This window comes from Enhydra lutris, unplaced genomic scaffold, assembly GCF_002288905.1.
Source record: "Enhydra lutris kenyoni isolate GAN:26980312 unplaced genomic scaffold, ASM228890v2 scaffoldscaffold2, whole genome shotgun sequence".
NCBI classification, from domain to species: domain Eukaryota; kingdom Metazoa; phylum Chordata; class Mammalia; order Carnivora; family Mustelidae; genus Enhydra; species Enhydra lutris.
In genome coordinates, this window is record NW_019154086.1 from 35,861,752 (window position 1) to 35,875,350 (window position 13,599).

The 13,599-nt window shown below is 44.2% G+C and overlaps 1 protein-coding gene and 1 long non-coding RNA gene across 5 annotated transcripts; one reads left to right on the top strand and one right to left on the bottom strand.

Moving 5' to 3' along the window:
• Positions 1–2,738: 2,738 nt before the first annotated feature.
• Positions 2,739–6,348, bottom strand: LOC111151873 (RAP2B, member of RAS oncogene family). Of its 4 annotated transcripts, none has more exons than XR_002640887.1 (2): positions 5,181–6,348; positions 2,739–4,887 (listed from the first exon to the last, which is right to left on the bottom strand). XR_002640887.1 is itself a non-coding variant. In XM_022510110.1 (2 exons), exons 1-2 carry the CDS (start codon positions 5,967–5,969, stop codon positions 5,418–5,420), a joined length of 426 nt encoding a protein of 141 aa, XP_022365818.1. In that variant the 5' UTR covers positions 5,970–6,030; the 3' UTR covers positions 4,562–5,417. The 4 variants fall into 4 exon arrangements, 3 of the variants coding, with proteins under 3 accessions (XP_022365818.1, XP_022365817.1, XP_022365811.1); XM_022510110.1 differs by having other exon boundaries at positions 4,562–5,783; positions 5,910–6,030; XM_022510109.1 differs by having other exon boundaries at positions 4,562–5,783; positions 5,835–6,030.
• A 247-nt stretch (positions 6,349–6,595) lies between these two features.
• On the top strand, positions 6,596–11,294 carry LOC111148816. Its single transcript, XR_002640718.1, has 2 exons — positions 6,596–6,657; positions 10,618–11,294. It is a non-coding gene; the product is annotated as an uncharacterized LOC111148816 (long non-coding RNA).
• Positions 11,295–13,599: the final 2,305 nt, after the last annotated feature.

Below are 13,599 nucleotides of genomic sequence, written 5' to 3' on the forward strand. Positions count from 1 at the left end.
TAAGCATTAGTCCTTACACAACAGCTAATAGTATGTGCTCAACAAACGCTTACTGAATAACGAATAAATCAATTTCAGCTATGTTTACGAACTTCCACTGCAAACATATTCTTAACAATCAAGAAATAATTTCAGGCCATTTTGGGGTACCTGTATCCTAGAGGCATCAATAATCTTTCTCTTTTCTATGAAAAAAAGTGTGTTTGTTACATTTGCACAATTAACACAAATAAGCCAACGAAACATATTCAAACCTCTGATTAAATTTAGCCACACATAATTTTGTCAGATAATTCATTTAAAACACGTTGCTCAGTCAGTTGGACAAAAAAGCACGCAATTTCTCTTCTCTTCTAAGAAAGCATTTCTTCAAAGATTTCTGTTTAAAACAAAGGAAGACTACAGATAGCTGTACCCTCCAGTTTACAAAACAGATTAACACTCATTCTTCTAAAAGATTAAGATGCATAAGAAAGCAAGATGTGTGGCAGGTTTGTGGTATGGGCTGTCCCAGAATGAATAACTGTGTAACCACAGGACACTAACCAGATTCCTGGGAAGTCCAGCTAAGAAACTGAGTGTATGTATTTACATACACACATATGACACATGCATGTGCTTACCATGACCTGAAGACTTAAATTCTCTAATTTGTTTTGTTCTGTTTTTTTGTTTTTGTTTTTTTTTTTTTTTTAAGAATTCTTGCTGGGATATGTGTAAAGTTAAAATCCTTGCTTTTAAATCTTGAAACAAAGAGAAGACAAACACTAAGACACTCTTTTCAAAATTTTTGAGTGGAAAAAAAGTTGATTCTTATTATTTAGGCCATGATCCTATCCTTCTCATTTTAAAAGTCAACTTCTGAAGTTAACACTGGAAACCACAGCCAAACTGTTCACATAATAATATGAAGATGGTTGAACACTCTAACTACAATGTGTCCATACCAGTCCACACTCCACAGTTTAACAGTCTGATTGTAAATGGTCTATGCCCTCTTCAGCTATAAATTTCAATCAAGATTATTTTATGACTCTGTGGTAGGTAGCACTGTAAAATGTGTGACATGGGCCTGTGTCCTTAAATATCTATGTGGCTCTTGATATAGTATTTATTTGGAGTTTGGACTATTTTATTGGTTTTCAAAGTGTGGTCCCTAGAACAGCAACATCAACGTCACCTGGAAACTTGTTAGAAATAAAAATCATGAGCTCATACTGAGACATACTAAATAAGAAACTAGAAGACCCAGCAATGTCTGTTTTAACCTCCAGGTGATTCTGGTATGTAGGCAAGTTAAAAAACCTCTGGCTAGATAATCCTAAAGCCTTCTCAAACCATCAAAATCCATTATTATTAAATCAAATATATCTTCTGAAACTAGCACCACTTTCAATCAAATGCACTCAATTATTCCTAGTAATCGGAGTAAAATCTTCTAATAAAAAATATCACATTCTATTAGTAGTTTTTAGACATTTGCTGCATTTTCACAAGGACATTTGTATTAGCAAGCTTTCCTAATTAAGTGGACAGTGTAACAAATATTAGAGATTATTTTAACTTACACTGGTGATCTCTAAATTAAATCTTTGTTTCCTTTAGAAGAAGGTGGCTTATTCCAGCTATCGTGAAAAGTAAATCTATACTTTTGGTGACATCTTGCCTCTGTCTCTCAAGGTTGGCTGCTATGAGCAGTGTTCTCTCACTTTCCCACCCTACCTGCGAGAAATACTGAACTTTGACTCAAGAGGTGCAATCACATGCTGGAGAAAACATTTATGAAACTACCACAACAGGCCAAAGAAATGAGGCATTTTAGTATCCCCCCCACCTCCAAAAAAAAGGTTAACTCGTCAGGAAGCGTGAAGCCTCATACTTTTAAGTAATTCTAACCCCAAGCTGATCTGGTTCTAAAATGTGATTCAGGGAAGTCTATTTCTATAGTTAACAACCCAGAAATTGTTTTATTTAAGCCATAAATCCCAAACATGACAATGTTAGACTTCCAATGATGGTATCTTCCATTTTTCTAAGGTTCTTACTAAAGGACAAAAATAGACCTTTGAAATGACATAAAGCTTGGAGGACAGGGACCAAAAGGAAAAGCTGTTAAAAAACAGCAGGGGCCAAGTTTAGTTAACTTTTGCTCTCCAAGATAAAGGTTCCTTTCCCACCCAGTTTCTGTTGGAGCAGGTGATTGCCTTATAGCAAACTCCCTTGCTTCCTTTAACACCCTCATATCAACCCAACTTTTCCATGGAAACAAATGCTCCTATCTCTTCACACCATACTCCTACAAGGGGGCTCTTCCCGGCCAAAGAAGCGGACATATTCTTTAAAACAATGCCCTCAATCTCTCTCAATTTTGTCAAGAAAATAAGGGAGAAGGCTGCAAAACACAGAACTGCGACATTTCTGCTCCAGGCACACAAACAAAATTTCTTTCATTGAGAACCCAGAAAGCATTTATTTCACAGTACTCAGTAAAAACATATTAAAATCTTCTGCCCTGGCATCTCAGACCTATAAAGTATTTAGTCATGCAAGTGAATAAATCCTCTGTGAAGATGATTAATGGACCCATCAGCCTAGTTCGCTTCCAATTTGGCTTTTCAAATGTTTTCAAACTCCTTTCAGGAGCACAGACAGGTCTTAAGTGAGTCTGATACTGGCAGCACTTTATGTCAAAAGGTTTCCAAAAAACAAAAACAAAACCAAAAACCAAAAAACCAAAAAAACAAAGCCGTAAGAAACAGTCACCAAATGCTTTTTAAAAAAATCCTTCACATAGTACTTGGTATAAGTCTTCAGAATTTTCAACACTTTATATATACTGAAAAACTAAATTTACTCAAATGCAAGACTTAATATTTGCAAAGACAAAAACTTATTTCTATTAATTTCTGTATTTATCATACACATACTGCCTTTCAACTGTGTGATTCTAAACTTATGTGAGCTCAAGAATGAAAAAAAATGGCTATAGGACCATCACAGGCCAATTCTCTATTCCTCCTCCATGCTGGAAGAGGGGCAGGTCACCTGGGCTAAGGACCCATTTTAAGGCAAGATGTTAATAGCTTTAAAGATGCCTGTGGCCTGTAACTTCTTTTGGCTTCCCCAACAGAAGACTTCACCTACACTTCACACAGCTGAGGGTATCACGTACACTCTTGATGTACAGTCATATACTTTCTTTTATTCTACAGAGATTATACTAGTAAAGAGGCCCTTAACTGAAATAAAATAAGCAGCAACAGCTCACACTGCCTCCTACTGTTGGAAGGAAAATTTCATGAGGTCAAAATGGTCCACAAATTGCAGCTTAATGGGAGTTAGGGGTTCATCTTCGTTTTTTCTTTCTAATATCTATTTCCAAATCAAAACCTCTAGTATTAAGATTCTGCAACCCATACAAATGTACTGCAGAAAACACTACTGGGTATGACTTCAGGACTGAAAATCATCTTCAAACATGTTTTTGACTTGATATGTGATGTAATTAAACAGAACAAAACACTGGGGGGGAAAAAAAAGAAAGAAAAAGAAAAGTTAAAAGCTCTTCCCTGCCTGGTCAGGAGATTGGCAACTTCACCAAATCTAAGGCAGTATTAGCAGTTGGTTTCTACCCTTCTCTACCCACAGTGAGGTAAACTACTCCCTGTCAGCAGAACAGATTCAATATCCTTCGTAACTTGTAGTTAAGTGATAGTGGCCATACCCCCAGGGCTTCCTAGACCTTTATGATTTTTTTTCCATATTTAAGGAGTTGGAAGTAATGTCACCCAACTTGTCACTGAGGTTTTTCTGTTGCGGGCATCAAGCACCTGCCCCCATCCACCTCAGCCATGATATTGTATTAAATCACTGAATATGAAACACAGAAACACAAACGATAGTTTTAGGTTTGTTTCTTTAAAAATGACATTTGTATTAAAAGTCTTAAAATGAAGAGACAATGATTAAACACGTGTCTGGAATTAAAAATTACAGTTAGTTAGAATTCTCTTGGTACATCACAACAATAAAATTTTGCTCTTTGCTTCTGGAGGAACACCCTAGAACAGATAACCAAAAATTTAAAAAAAAATAATATAAAAAGGGGAGCTAAATACCTGAACATTTGAACAAAATGAAGCAAAATAAAAAAGAAAGAAAGAAGGGAGGGGGAAGCCCATTGCAAGACATGGAAACTACATTTTAAAGGCTGGAAATAATCAAGAAATTCACCAAACAACAGGCCCTATTGTCCTGGCTCCTTCAGGAAGATTACAGAAAGGAAACTAGGAAGTGGTTTGGGGAATAGCAGATTCTGGGATATGGTGGGAAGTTCACAGGTTGGCACCGGCTGAACAGCTGAGTTTTGAAGGCACTCTGCAGACACAGGGGTGCTGGGGGCCCTGAATCACATTTTTGAAGTCTTTGTACTGTATTTTAAAGAGCTAGTCATCAAAACCTGTCACTGCCAACCAAAAACAACAAAAAGCTAAACTCAAAAAAAAAAAAAAGAAAAAAAACCCAGAAAAACCACACACACACACAGGCACACAATAGTACACACAAAAATGTGCAGATCTGTAACATTTTTTTTTCACAGCTGATTAAAAAAAAAAAAATACTACCGTTCTCCCCCAGACTCCCCTTTGATACAGTAGGTAAACAAAATAGATTTTTTTTTTCCACAAATATCAGCAGACACTTTCTGGCACCCCACACTGTATTGGCATCAGTGTTTACAGTCCCAGTTCAGATGTGCATACTTCAGATTGGATACACTGTAACAAGAATCCAACTTTGCATAGACATCCTTAAAATCACAATCAGTCACAGGGTTGCCCTTCCAAGCTGGCAGAAAAGGAACCCCATCTTAATTTCCAGCTACTCCTGGAAAACAAGGAAAAAACCAAAAAAGTTTTTTCCCTTCCTCCTGCTCCTTCATTTGGTTCTCCCGGACTTCCTTCCATGTATTTAAAACTTACAACTAGAAAAGGGTTGTTGGGGGGGGGGAAATCCCCCCTCCCTTTCCACCTCCTCCTCGTACTCTTCCTCCCCACCCCATTTTTTTTTTTTTTTTCCACGCTGAAACTTTCGCTTGCCGGTGTCAAGCTGCCAATACAGCGCCCTAACGGCATTTAAACGGGGAAATATGCGTCAACCAAAATCAATGAGAAACGTACATGCTTCCAAGAGCCACATTTCCACCGGGTGTCGGATGGTGAGGACGGGACACCCCTTCGGACACGGGGCGGAGGCAGGGGACGCCGGCCGCACAGGCCAGCCGGGCTCCCGGGACACCCCGGCCAATGCAAAGTCGTCTCCAATCTCAAAGCAAGAAGAGAAATCACATTTAGAGAGTCGGGTGCGTTTGGCTTTTGTGCGCGGAGCGCGGCCAGCGCGCGGCAGCCGCGGGCGCCTCAGAGGATCACGCAGGCCGAGCAGCAGCCCTCGTCGCCGTTGGGCTGCGCCGCGTAGTTCATCTGCCGCACGATCTCTGCGAACAGCTCGTCCACCGAGGCTTTGTTTTTGGCCGACGTCTCCATGAAGGGGCAGCTCCACTCCTCGGCCAGGGCCTTGCCCTCGCCGTACGAGACCTCTCGCTCGCCCTCCAGGTCCACCTTGTTACCCACCAGGATCATGGGTACACGCTCGTACCGCTTCACGCGGATGATCTGGTCCCGCATGGGCTTGATGTCCTGGAAGCTCTGCTGGTTGACGAGGCTATAGACGAGGATGAAGCCCTGGCCGTTCTTGATGTACAGGTCCCGCATGGACGCGAACTGCTCGGTGCCCGCCGTGTCCAGGATCTCCAGCACCGACGGCGACGAGTCCACTTCAATCTCCTTGCGGTAGAAGTCCTCGATGGTGGGGTCGTACTTCTCGATGAAGGAGCCCGTCACGAACTGCACGGTGAGCGCGGACTTGCCCACGCCGCCCGAGCCCAGCACCACCACTTTGTACTCTCTCATGGCTCCGTCGGCGCTCTCGCCGCGCCTGCCGCGGCCCCGTCGGGGCTGAGCGCCGGAGGAAGCCTGGGTTTGGCGGCTAGGCGACTTCTCCTCTTCCTCAGCCTTGCAGGAAAAACCTAGGAGAGCGGCTAGGGAGCGCAGGGCTCAGAAATCACCAAACGGGGGGCCAGGGACCAGGAGCCGGGGGCCGGGACCCTGAAGGCGGCGGCGCGTCCCTGGGGCGCGGGTCCGGGGCCCCGCAGCAGTCCGCGGCGGCAGCGGCAGGCTTGGCGGCGGACCGGGAGGACAATGCCGGCAGCCTGTGCGAGGCGACGGTTGCAGCTCTTCGGTGCGGCCGCCCGGGAGGGCGAAGGGGTGGTGGCGGTGGGCTGCGGAGGTGACTGCTAACTGCGCGCCGGACAGGGACGCGCGTGGCATGAGTCCCCTTAGAGCGTGCGCCCACCGCCGCGGCCCATCGCCCTCTCTCCCGCAGCCTCCGCGGGGCGAGGGCTTCCTACTCGCCGCGCGCAGCCCGGCCCTCCCCACCCCGGCGAGCATGCCCAGTGCGCCGACGGCCGCACCCGCCTGATCCTCCGCTCCTGGTTTTCCGGGGGACCAGGCGGGGGGGCGGGCCCGAGGGTGGGGCTAACAGTTTGAGTCTGGTGGAGCGGATTGTGAGAGGCTCCAGTCCAGGATCTGGTTGAGAAAGGTATGGGGGTGTGTAGGTGTTTGAGGGGTGCTGGAAAAGCTCAGGTGAGAGGATGAAGATGTGGGAGGATGGGTTCGTGCATAGGGCGGTGGCTCTGCAAGCAGCGTGTGGGCGCGGAGGGCCGCTCCCGTAATGGGTTAGGTTGTGTTCTTGCCGACTCCCGTTATCAAAAGCTTGTGGACTCCACTCTCCGAGGCCCCAGCGAGTGTGCGTCGTCACCGGGTCGGAGACCCAAAGGGCATTTGAGTGCGAGAGCAGCGGGTGGAGCATCTTTGCCCACCCACGGAGCAGCTTTTTTTAAACCCTTCGCCTCGGAGACACTGCTCGGCCTTCTGCGGCCACTCTGCCTGCAGTTCAGCTCCTCGACAAAGGAAACAGGAACTCAGGGCTGAAATCCTGTCCCGACAGGGGAAGGGGTAGCCTCTCGTGACCGGCGCTCTCTGGGGCTGAGACTTGGAGGGTCCCACCCACGTCCCTACTCGGCTGGGGCGGAAACCCGGCGGTCGGATTACAACCCGATCCAAAAGTCGTGGCGGCGCCCGCAGCTAGTCAGGGCATGCTCAGTGGGCAGAACAGGTTTTCGGGCTTAGAAATAGGAAGCTTTTGCACCACACACCCACACTCCAGCTCAAATTACCTCTCCCAGACTCGGGGCTCATTGGTTCCGGGGCGCAAATCTCACACCCCTAACTGTTGTTTCATTGGCTACCGCCAAGGTTTTACCAGTTTGGGTTGCTTCATTGGCTAAAAAGTAGCCTCGGCTCATGATTGGTTATTTATAGAGATTGAGTTGAGAGGCGGAGGCACAGCTGTTCTTTCTCTGCTGCTCCCCCCGCCCCCTTCCTCCCACTTCCCCAACCTAGTCGTTTTGAAGCTCAGAGTGAAAAAATAAGAGGAATTTAGGCGGAGAGCTCAGAGCTAAATATAGTTCTTTGTTGGTGTTTTCGAGAGAGTCTGACTTCGAAGTGCCCAGTCACGACTGCCCCTTAACGGGAGCAGAAAGGTCTAGTTACAGTTCTTGGTCCGCAAGCAGCAGTAAATTTCCAAGTTGTTTTTGCAGGGAGGGAAGTGGGGGGAACTAGGGTGTGGAGATGGGCCACTTTGAGTTCGTGTCACCCGGAGGGGTGGGGGAATGCCCAGGCTTGCCCTTATTAAACGTCTCTTCGTTTTGGGCGTGCTGTCTGCAAATTTGGCTGGGCTCGCACTCACGGGAGGTGCGAGGGAGATGTCTCGACTTGCCCTGAGTCTCCCTCCCTCCTTGCGGAGGAGAGATGTCAAGACCTGTCAGAAGACTCAGCGAAGTTTGCGTGAGCCCTAAAGTGAAGTGGGTAGGAGGGGACTGAGCTGCGTCAACCCGGGCTGCGAGTCTTGCCTTTTTTATCCGATGCTACTTCCCACTCCCCTTGCGCATCACACAGACGAACCAGGCTGTGTCCTAACGTTTGATTTCAGTTCCTTAGTCCCGCCGTGACTCACGGCCACGTTTGCGAATTAACCTTTCCCGAGCTCCTGGCTGTAGCTCAGAATCTGCCGGTCGAAGTCCCCCGTCATCCGACCCCGCGGGACATGGGCGGGGTGGGGTGGTTGGTGCCCATCCCTGCCCCTGGCCCCACTATTTAGTGGAGAGAACGGTTTAACCTTGACAATCAGAGAGCCTGGATATAACTAGGCTTATATAATTCTCCAGAAAAGCCTCTCAGAGGCGCGTTCACCTAATGCAGCTGAAGAGAACTCCCGCAACATTCACTTACCCAGCATTTAATGCCTGCCAAGCGTTTTACATGTTTCATGTACTCCACATAATACTTATTACATGTATTTTAAAGATAAAGAAACTGAGGTCCTGGGATGTTGGTTAACTTGCTTGCCATTTCACAGTCATTGAGTGGCCAACGTAGGATCCCAGCCCAGGTGTTTCGCTGCAGAACCTGGTTTGTGACTACTAAACCATACTACCTTCTCACAAGGTATTTTCCTCTTTCTTAGGTTTGGTCTTCAGGTAGTGTGATCAGACTGTCTCTTAAACCCAAGGGACCTCTGCTCTGTGGTTCTCCTTTTGATAATGCCCCCTCCCATGCGGTCAAGGAACCTGAACCCTCTTCTAGACCATGCTCCAGGGAGTCAGAGTTCTGGAATCCTCGCCCAGAGAGTAACAGACCCTCCTCCAGGACTTGGATGGGCCTCTGAACTTAGTCTTGTGTCCAGGAATGGCTTTTTGTTGGAGTGTGGGCAGTGCTTGGACTTGTGGGCTGAGGTGCGCCCTCCCAGGCACTTTGGGCCCTACTAGGTGGGGGAAGAGGACTCAGTAGCATCAGCTTCCCCTTCACTGCCCCTTTCCAGCCTCCTACTTGGAAGAGTCCCAGAATTCATGATTCTCATCTGGCCGTCCAGGTTCTTGTAAAGAGGTATTTGTCAGAGTGGGAGGATAGATCGATATTTTGTTAACAGCCCATTCTCTTGATTTATAACTTAAATACTTAGATTACTGCTATGTGGGCCTCTCTTTGTCCTCTTACTAAGAGGGGTTCTCAGTATGACATAGTAGAAAATGCTTTGTCTTTTACAGGTCTGGTGTCTAATCTCAAGAGCTGGATATCAGTTATTAACTACAGGTTCCTTGAGCTCTCCTAACTTTAGTTTCCTGGTCTATAAAATGGTGATAATAAAATTTGCCCTACCCACCTAGCTACATGAAGAACCTTGGAGAGAATCTAGTGACCAAACCCCTCATTTTGTATCAGAGAGAACTGAGCAGAATTAGAACCCTGGTGTCCTAGCTGCACTTTACATGGTGCCAGCCTGTCCTTGGGGATAATAATTAACAGATAATGGATGGAAACATGCTTTTAAAGCTGCAGTACCCCATAAATGCATAGCAATTACTACCCTGCCCCAGGTAGCCCGACAGCCCCATCTAGAAGATTCCACCGTCAGGACTTCAGGTAGTCATGTGGATGGGTATTATTGAATCTTGGTATGAGTACCAGAAAGATGCCATCTTGTGAATGCTTTCTATTAGGGATTCTTCGGTAGTGATTTTTATTACATTCAGGTAGTCTCCCACAGAAAGATTTGCACCAGGGCTTTGGGCTTCAAAATGAAGTAAGGAAATGATGCAGAAATTTTTAAGGTTGGTCACTTCCTCCTATGAAATCTGTTAGATGTCTTCGCCTCACTTATGGCATGAATCATTATCTAGCCTTTACCATAATTATTTACACATCTGTGTCTTGTCACCCAGCACCGTGTGAATGCCTTGAGGGTAGAGTCCATATCTGGCTTATCTTTGGAGCCACTCTTGTCCCTCATAACACTTAGTACAGTGCCTACATGGGAGGCCCTCCATCAGTATTTACTGATGAATATATGAATCACATTTTATCCCTTTTCCAAGTTCCGCTTGTAGTAGAAGATTATATTAATCCTTGGTGAGACATAACACTTCCTGGATCCTTAGAAAAATGTATACTAATGTTTCAGTCTCCCTGAGTCATAAAAATGACTTTTAAGATCAGCAGAGTCTACCCTTATTTGGGTGAAAGCACAGAATCAGTGCAGTCTTGGAGAAAGATACCAAAGTATCCATTGGATAAACCCTTTCTCTAAAGACTTAATTTTGCACATAACATGAAAAGGCATTTCTAGAAAACAATCTAATGTAAAAGTTACCAGGTAAGGACTGCTTAACCATTGACAATGTATGTTGCATAAACGAGTGTACCATCCCTTGGCCTTTGCTCACACAGTGGGACTGCTGATCTTCTGTGACACTGAGGTTGGGTCTTCGAACAGTTAGATGGTACCTGTCCTCTATGTTTGTAGAAAGTAGAGGTTTATTTCATCATGTTTGTAGTTTTAGCTGATGCCTCCTCTGGGTAGATATTTTAACTAGTGTTTTCCTGGAGCACTTTAAGGTTTCATTTTTTATGGTCCCATTTCACTTTGCTTTTCATTTGAAAGGAGGGCATCAGTAAAGAAGGAGAGATTGAAATCTAAGCAATAGGATGTCCACTGAATGGAAGTTTCTGAGGAGAGGACAGAGGAGGAGTCTGAGGACTCGAGTGGGATTGCCAAAGACACATCCTTTCTCCAACAGTCAAGAAAAGCCAAGAGAACTGAACTGGAGCTGAGAGGGTGAGACTTTGAGAAAGTTCAAGCTACAAGCAACCTTCTCTCCGTAAACAGAAATGGCAAGACACCTGCTGAAGGTTGGGAGGGCAGGTGTGGTCTTGGGAATCAGAGTAGAAATGAAACTGTTTTTAACAGTGACTGTGTGGTTCGCAGCGTGAAGTTGCTAAGCTGCTAAATTTGGTTTCCATGAATCTGTGAAGATGCCAATTCTGTGAAGATGCCAGTTCAATTTTTTTTTTTTTTTTTTTTTTTTTTTTTGGAAGGGTTTTGATAAATCTTCCAGTCAGATTCTGTTAAAATTCCTGAGAGCTATCTTGGAACACGGAAAAAATAAAATTTTAAAAAATTCCTGAGGGCTTTGTATCAACACATACAAATAAATAATTATAAAATTAACTCTGTATCTCCCATATGCCAACCTTCGTGAAAATACACACAAACCACTGACTTATGTGATGAATAGTTTCATTACTCATGGGAAATTAAATGAACTCAATAAAACTGTCTTACCTATGTGGTCTCTTGAGTGTTTCTTTCTGTTGCACGCTAAATTAAAATAAAACCTTGAGTACTTAACCTCAGAAAATGAGTCATTTTGAGTAGTGGAGTATTGGTCTAGAAAATGTTGTACTTGTGTAGGAGGTTCTCTCACAATAAGAAAAAGTTTTATTATTTTCATTAGATAAGTAGTATATGTTTACTGTAAGGAATTAATGTATAAAAAAAGCAGAAAGAATAAAGTGAAAATAACAAATGACCCCCCCAAAACTCCCTTTTTTTATAGTTTTCTATTTTGTCTTTTATTTGTATATTTATTTTATAGCTTTCTATTTTATACCTTTTATTATAGAATTATATAAAATGTAGAAACCAGTTCTAGTTTTCTCATGGCTGTTTTAACTTCCAGCTTCACGTAGTCTACAGCCAAGAAATTAAAAGTCAAATAAGACAAATATCTTAAGTACTTATCAAAGAATTTTCCTCTTTTATGTAATGGGTTTTGATGGGAGTATTTGTCCCTCGTATGTTCAAGTTGCCCAGGAAGTTGTTTTCTTCACGTAGTCCCTGAGGACAGCCTGGTTTGGGGGTAGTCTGCCTGTTTGTCCAGAAGGTGGGATGAAGCATGTTCAGGTTCATGACCTCTGGGCCGCAGAACACAGCAGCCTGTTTGCTCAATTGACCAGTGAATCAAGGGCTTCAGCTGCATTCTCCCCACTGGTTTTGTCTCTCTCCAGAAATGATCTTCCTCTCTGTGGAAAACAGTGCCCTTTCATGTGTCAGCACCATTCAGAGCCTCTCAGTGACTTCAGCATCATTAACACATTTGTGCTTTCTTTGTCACTGTGCACCCAGGCTTCCAACTCTTTTGCCCTAAGTTTTCCCTGGGGCTTATAAGAAATCTGCCCCTCACTCCTTCTGTGTGTCCTATTGTATTTGGGAACTGAATTATTCTCAAGTTCACAAATTCTTTATCAGGAAAAGGAAAAAAAAATACTTTTGCTAACATGGTTTAAAGGCTGAAATTTTCTCTCAACCATTCTCAGTGTTTGATTTGAATAGAATACCAGGCATAAGCAACATTTAAAATTGTATATTCATTGTAATAATGGAATGGAAATTTCTGAAAATTACATGTCTGATAAATCTACTTTCTCATAGAGCCTCATATGTAGTAACATTTCCTATCTCGAATAACACGTTTTCTATAGGGTGACCCAGGCAGTTAATATTTGGTGGCTGGAAGATAGAAATAACATTCACAGACACCACTGTATTTCCTCTGGGTGAGCTGAACAATTTTGTAAAAACAGAATGGTTTTTTTATCCTTGGGAAGCCTATGGTTCTGAGAAGATCCTTCATTAAATGTAAAATAAAATGCTGGGAAAAGGTTGGTTGGACAAGCAAGACTATCTTTGACTCTCCAAGCATTATTTCTACTCTGTAAGCAACAGGTAACCACTAGGATGTTTTGGGACTGTGCCATGTAACTTCCCAAATACGAAGCAGTCTATTTTTATTCTGTTTAATTCAGATACACTTTTATTAGTGATAAAGCTACGAGTTAAATTAGGCCAACTTCATATAACTTTTACGTTTCAAGAATTACAGCTTGAGCCTAAGGTAGTTTCATTCTAAGATGTGGGCAAGCCAGGGGAGGAAGGTCCCAGGCAGTAAATCAGGCCAGCAAAAGCATGCTGTTGTAAGAGACTGAGGTACCACTGGAGAAGAAAGGGAAGAGATTGTTGAGGCTCATAAATGCCATGCAAGGAGAGCAGGAATAATCAGAGAGAAAGAGAGATATCTGTTCAATGTAGCGCTCACCTCTCAGGTTACCCCTTGGGGCTGCCCTGTTGAGACTCCCTAATGGAAAGAAAAGCAAGTGCAATGGAGTAGCAAGGTCTTCAGACCACTGAGATGCCAACAGCGTTTGGCCCACAGCATCTGCAACATTTGTTGCTGGGGCCTGCAGTTTTTGGCAGCTGCAGCCACTACAGAGGGTCCTGGGTGGACTTCTATAGCAGCTCATATCTCTTCAGTGGATAGCCACAGGAAAAATAGTCACTTTCAGCATTGTCACGGCAGTTGCGGCAAAGACCTCAATATAATGAGCTGACACAGGAGCAAAGGGAATGGTTCAAACCATAGAGCAGTCAGGGAGGCTGGTCAGGGAAAGGTCAGAAGAGATGCCCATAGAAGGTTCCAGCACTATTTGCAAAAAATTAGCTTCCCACACTGTTGTTAAAATCTAAGGAAAAATAATAATTATAACACACATCACTGTGGCTGGCTGTCATATCCCTCAGTTGGCC

What these genes read in the sequence shown, in the direction of transcription:
- LOC111151873 (XM_022510103.1), bottom strand. Translation starts at nt 5,969, where the DNA reads ATGAGAGAGTACAAAGTGGTGGTGCTGGGCTCGGGCGGCGTGGGCAAG.